General features: G+C 31.1%; 1 protein-coding gene across 1 annotated transcript; it reads left to right on the top strand.

Annotated features, from left to right (window-relative positions):
* Positions 1–2,767: 2,767 nt before the first annotated feature.
* LOC112706399 (uncharacterized) lies at positions 2,768–6,173 on the top strand. Its single transcript, XM_025757696.3, has 8 exons — positions 2,768–4,447; positions 4,528–4,698; positions 4,801–4,866; positions 4,982–5,050; positions 5,148–5,219; positions 5,302–5,430; positions 5,644–5,725; positions 5,817–6,173. The coding sequence occupies exons 1-8, from the start codon at positions 3,878–3,880 to the stop codon at positions 5,837–5,839; spliced, it is 1,182 nt and encodes a 393-aa protein (XP_025613481.1). The 5' UTR covers positions 2,768–3,877; the 3' UTR covers positions 5,840–6,173.
* Positions 6,174–6,404: the final 231 nt, after the last annotated feature.

The raw sequence follows: 6,404 nt of genomic DNA, 5'->3' as shown, positions 1-6,404 counted from the left end.
AAATATAAATAAGTGTATTACAAACTTATATATTTTATATTTTTAATAAAAATATTTTAATTTATAATTTTAATATATATCTTAAAAGTACAAGATAACGAGCACTTTTTTGATATATGCTTTAATTAGTTTAATTAATATAATATTCTTTTTTCTTTTATTAATACTATCATAAAATTATCTATTTTAAAAATTTAAATTAATAAAAAAATAATATAAATAATATAAATAATATAAAAAAATAACATCTTAAATTTTTTTATTTATTTTATATTATTTTATATTTTTTTAATTTATCAATGCTTCAACTTCTATGTTTTTTGAATATAGAGTTTTATTAATACTATATTATAAAACTATTCTTTTTAAAAATTTAACTCAATAAAAAAATAATATAAATAATTATATTTCTAATAAATAAAATATAAAGAAACCAAACTTCTCTAACAGTGATTAGTCAAAAAATAAAGATAATATACATGGTAATCATTTATAAGTTTTTTTAATATTGATGTGAAGCTCATACCGAACCGTCAATTTCGGGGTAAAATAATATTTCGGGGGGTGTAATTGGTGTTTCCATGGCAATTGGCCAGCAAGATCACAACGAGGCAACCGGTTTGACCGGAGAATTGGGGTAGGTTTGACCAGTACGAGTGACAAGCAGAGTGTAGCAGATCCCTACAGCTGGATATATATACCGTACAACGACAACACGTCAATTTGATCATTAGATTCCCTTTCTTTTTTTTTTTTTTTTACACTTCAATACTATAATCTCTGTTACTCCAATAATAAATCCTTTGAACACGAACGCGAACCCTGCTAATTTTTTTAGAAATGGAGAAAGGTCGTGTTAAATTCGGTGTAATAGTTAATTAATGTGCTTTTTTAATAAAATTTTAATTTTTATAATTTTAATTAATAAATTAAAGTTTAGATTTAAAGGATAATAAAATTTGTAAAAAATTTGACAGTTAAGTTTTATGATACACAACATAAAAGATTCGATTTGTGTTGGCATAGTCTTTTATTCTCCTCTAAAAGTTTTAGGTTTGAATCTTACTTCTAATTTTATTTTTTTTACAAAATAAACTAGAGAATCTAATTAATAAATTAAAAAAATATTAAAATGACAAATTTAAAAACCAAATTTGTATATTTAAAAAAATAAATAAAAATAATAAAATAATCGAATTTGTAGATTCTACAACACGATGAAATACACTAAGTTTCAGTAATGCTGAACAATTTTACTGTGAGCCAATATCAAAATAAAAAAGTGACGCAAATACACCACTTACACTTCAAATGTGAAAAAATATTAATATGAAAAGAATTTACAGTGATTAGTTTAAAATGGAAAATATTATTTATTAGTTATTATTCTTTTCATTTTGAAATTAGTGTCGATTTTACTTTTTAAATTATTAAAAAATTAAAATATTTAAATAAGTATTTTGAATGTATTAAATTATATAAATATATTAATTTTTTAATAAATTAAAAGAATTTAACTTTGATATAGTGACGGAATAAAATATTTTATACCGTCGTGCAATTATAATATTTTTTTGAATAATTATTTATGTAAATAATGTAAAAAAATAATTATTTTTATCAATATAATATTATATGATTAAAGATACGTATAAAATGATTTTACACTGATAATAAATTAAAATTAAATTTAAACAAAAAAAAGTTAAAAACGACACTTATTTTAACACACATCAAATAGAGGGTAATGATAGGTAATTAATAATTTTTTTGAACAATAAGAACAATCATCAATCAAATTAAAACACACTACACCTTTAAATTATTCACTTAAATTTTAATATTAGAATAATCATTCGTACATAGTAAAATAAATATTCTGATATATCAATTGTTCATATTGTTTAATTTTTTTATTATATTTTTCCTAAAATAAAATAGGAGTGAAAAGCAAAGGTAATAGAGTAGAGGGTGAGACCAATAAACTAAAACTTAAATGACATAATTTTTCTATACTCATTTAGAGCCCACCAGTTAAAGTTTCTCTATCTTTGTTAAAAAAAAATAATAGAGTAGAGGAGTTAGGAGGGTACATGATAGGATGTGGTGGCAGCATACACAATTCTCGATGTTATCTGTATCAGGTCCTTACACTTGTCACCTGTGGTCCACAACCTGAATCAGTTTCAGTTTCAGTTTCAGTTTCACCTCAAAGCATGGCACACAGGTTGCATGGATTTTAAGGCAGATTTAGTGGGGTCGATTCTCTCTCTCTCTCAAGATTCAGGATCGGAATGAGTGAGGACCCATCGTGAAGTAACAACACAGTGTGTTCTAAATTCTAATAAGTGATGTTCATGAACGAGGTTATACAACAATCCACCTAGTATTTTTTTTTTAAGGTTGAAGCGGTTAGTTGGCACCGTGTAAATGAGTGCGCAAAGAATATATGACTGTTTTGTTTACACACAGTTGGCATTTCTGTCAGTCAAATAGAAAATAAAAAATTGAAAGAAAACAAGTGTCTTCGTTTTTTAATGAATACAAAGGGGAGCACGCTTGCCTTCATGAGAAGAAAAGAAAAGAAACTATCGAAATCTAAGCTACAATAATCAAATTACTTTTCCATTATACCATTCAATTTAATTCTTAGTTCACTCACACACACATGTTTAGTCTTTTCAGCTTACAAAATCTATCGTCAGTCCCTTCATTTTTATAATAAGTTTAGGAAACAAAAGATGTACACACGCATACACATGCACATGCACATTCATAAGGAATAATAATTGCTACAATTTAAAGTATTAATAATGGAACAAATGAATAATTTGGAACTGAAACAACTAACAGAAGAAATTACAAGCAGTAAAGTTTCATGTAAGAGGAAAAAAGAAGAGATTAGGTTCTGTGTTTGCAATAATTTACCTTACACAGGAGCAGTTGGCAGTGGTTACTGCTTACTATGTCTTTTAAAATTGTCACCTGCTGCTAGCTTCTGCAAGTAACCTCTCTCTCTCTCTCTCTCTCTCCCTCTCTCTCTCTCTCTCTCTCTCTCTCTCTCTCTCTCTCTCTCTCTCTCTCTCTCTCTCTCTCTCTCTCTCTCTCTCTCTCTCTCTCTCTCTCTCTCTCTCTCTCTCTCTCTCTCTAGTTCAATAGTTTCTTCTGTTTTCTGTGATCCATAAAAGTTGGATTTTTTTTTGTGCTCCCTTTTATGTTCCTAACCCAATTTATGAAATGGGTTTATTTGATACAAGCATTTGAGTAGAATTTGATGCTTTTGTTCATTGTTTCTTCTTCAAATTGGAAGGAGGAATGAAGATATAATTTTTTAGTAGTATTGTGAAGAAAGAAGAAAAGAGAATCTGCTTTATTGGGAGATATTAGCTAAAGACATTGTTTTCCACTTTATGCTCTTAAAGGTTCTACTTTCCTGTCTGAGAGGGAGCATTTTCCCTTTTCACTGAGCAGCATTATCCTTGATCCTTCATGGAAGGTTATTGATGGAAGAAGCAAACTAGAGGCTAGTTAGACTATATTCCTTTTGCTTTGTGTCAATGAGATAGATAGATAGATAGATAGATATGAGAATGAATGAGCCTCTTCTTTCTTCTTTTACTTTAACTTGTTAGCTAACACTCTCTCTCTCTCTCTCTCAGTCCCTATAAAGCTGCAAAGCCTATTTTGTTCCTTGTTGAGTGCTGCAAGATATCTCATATCTCTCGAGCCAACCTTAGTCAAAATTCACTTTCCCCTTTAATCATCATACACTTTTGTTTATTTCAACTCCATTATTATATCCTTACACTCCATGTAGCAGTACCACTGCTCCTAGGATATATATATATATACATTGTTTATTTTCTCTTTTCAGAAGATGAGTAGTGATGTTGAAAATGCCATGAGGCTTCAACAGGAAGAGAAAAAGGGCATTCTGATGAGTTGTCCTTCTTCATTGGGTTTGGGGACAAGTGGTTCAGAAATGGCAAGTTCTAATTCTGAGCCTTCAAATGTAGCTAATCCCTTTCTTGCTTCCTCTGCTTGGGATCCTCTTACTCCTTTAACTCAACTTCAAACTACTAATACTACTACTCTTGTTGGAGACCCTTCTACTTCTTCAATACCAATACCAATACCAATGGTTTCTCATCATAATAATGAATTCTCCAACTCATTGTTGTACACTCTTGTTTTGGAAAACCAGCAGGCTCCCCACATTGTTCAATACATGTCTAGAGATATGGTTCCAATCCCCAAGGTTCAGGTTCCTGTATCCTATGGAAGTGGGAGCTTCTCTGAAATGGTTGGCTCCTTTCTCCAATCTCCAAACAGTGAGCACTCACAGGGAGAAGGAGAAGGAGAAGATTCAGGATCAGCACCTAGTGGAAATAGAAGAAGAAAGAGAGGCCATGAACATAATAATAACTCTACTTTCAGTCCAAACAAGGTATGCAGAGTATTGCACTCACTTGTGTGTTTATTTAGTTAAGTAAGCTAATGAATGCATTGTTTTCTTTCTTTTTGTAGAATGCTGAAGATTGTTCTGGGAAGAGAAAAAATCAAGATGATGAGAAGAAAGCAAAAGTGGAAGAAAATAAAGACAAAAGTGGTCAAAGTGGAGAAACACCTAAAGAGAATTTCATTCATGTGAGAGCAAGAAGAGGCCAAGCTACTAACAGTCACAGCCTTGCAGAAAGGGTATACTATCATCTTAATGGTTAATACAGAAGTTTGTTACCAAGAAATCTTCCATTAATTTCTTCTTGTTGATAACAGAAGCAATGACATTTTTTTTTGTAGGTAAGGAGAGAAAAGATTAGTGAGCGAATGAGGTTGCTTCAAGAACTTGTTCCAGGATGCAACAAGGTTAGTTGTTATTTGAGGTGATGATTGAGTTTGCTTTGATTTCTTGCTTTCTCATCCAAACTAATGATGATTTCTTGTACACCAATTTTGGTGGTGTTCATTGGCTTGTTTTTAGATAACTGGCAAAGCAGTGATGCTTGATGAGATTATAAACTATGTGCAATCATTGCAACAGCAGGTTGAGGTATATACTATATAGTAATAATCTTAAAAATAAGAGCTGATTCCTAATTTCTATCTTGTTATCATGTTATGAAATATGAACACTCAATATTTTGCAGTTTTTGTCCATGAAACTTGCCACTGTGAACCCAGAGCTGAATTTGGACCTAGAGCGGATTCTCTCAAAAGATGTAAGCAAAGGGTCTTGACTCTTTGAATCACTGACTATTTTTAACTAGAAAGTTAATATTTAACATGATTTATTTAAATTAGATTCTGCAATCACGAATTGGTGGATATGGTGGTGGTATAAGCTGCTCTCAAGCATTCCCTAGTTCCAGCTTCCAAGGAACACTAGTGCCCATGCCTACCACTTCAAATCAACTCCCTCCCTTGCCTCAGGTAAACCAAAATCCTTAACATAATGTCATAAGAAATAAAACTGCTATTCGTATACCAAAATCAGCCACTAATGCATTTGTGTGTGGGTTTAATTTATTTTTAATATATATTTGTATTCCAATATATATTTTGGCTGATTTTGGTGTACAAATAGCATAGTCGAAATAACGAATAACGTTGTTTCATTAAGTAATAACTTGTCATGTATTGCAGAGTCTGTTGGACCATGAATTCCAAAACTTGTATGGAATGAGCTATGATTCTAGTACAGCTCTTGGGAACATGGGGCACAATGGTAATTTGACATTTTGGTCTTTTGCAATGATTAATTAATTCCATTTTCTTTGTGCATTCTTCAAATTCTCATCACTATTATGTTTGAACAGGAGGATCCAAACCAGAGTTATAGTGTACTGTGTGTAAAAGACATTGGAATTGTCCATTTGATTGAAAAATTAACTCAAGTTGGATGAAGGGAGTAATAAAGGATTCATATTTAGTTAATATGTCAGCGGTATAGGATCTAATAACCTAACGGTTCGCCAAGATTAGTTAATCAGATTTGTGAATTATCTATGTATATTTGAATTGGGTTCACCAAGTGGGGTTCTGAATTGTTTCAACCTAAGCTAGTGTTCCTTGTTAGAAAAAATGTGGTTACTATTGTAAGGTTATTTGGTTTTCTAGTTTCCTTTTTTTTTTCTTTTGTGATGAATGAAAGGTTTCTTAGTTCTTCCTGCGCAGCTTCATGTTATCGAAGTAGGTCCAAGACCAACAAAAATTACTTTCATTAAAAGAGTATCATTACACGCGCCTTTTTCTTCTTCTCTTCGTTCGCACTGCATCTTCTTCTTCTTCTCCTTCCATGCACTTCTTTTTCTTTTTCTTCTCCTTTGTGCTTCTTTCTCTTCTTCTTCTTATTGGTGATGGTGATAAAGAAGAAAGAGGAGGATGAGAAGAAAGAACAGAAGAAG

Source organism: Arachis hypogaea, chromosome 8 (genome assembly GCF_003086295.3).
Source record: "Arachis hypogaea cultivar Tifrunner chromosome 8, arahy.Tifrunner.gnm2.J5K5, whole genome shotgun sequence".
Taxonomy (NCBI): Eukaryota; Viridiplantae; Streptophyta; class Magnoliopsida; order Fabales; family Fabaceae; genus Arachis; species Arachis hypogaea.
Note: the sequence above shows the minus strand (reverse complement) of the source record. Positions and strands in the feature narration are given on the sequence as shown.

Coding starts and splice junctions, on each gene's coding strand:
- LOC112706399 (XM_025757696.3), top strand. CDS start 3,878: ATGAGTAGTGATGTTGAAAATGCCATGAGGCTTCAACAGGAAGAGAAA. Junction 4,448..4,527: donor CTACTTTCAGTCCAAACAAG/GTATGCAGAGTA, acceptor TTCTTTTTGTAG/AATGCTGAAGATTGTTCTGG. Junction 5,220..5,301: donor AGCGGATTCTCTCAAAAGAT/GTAAGCAAAGGG, acceptor TATTTAAATTAG/ATTCTGCAATCACGAATTGG.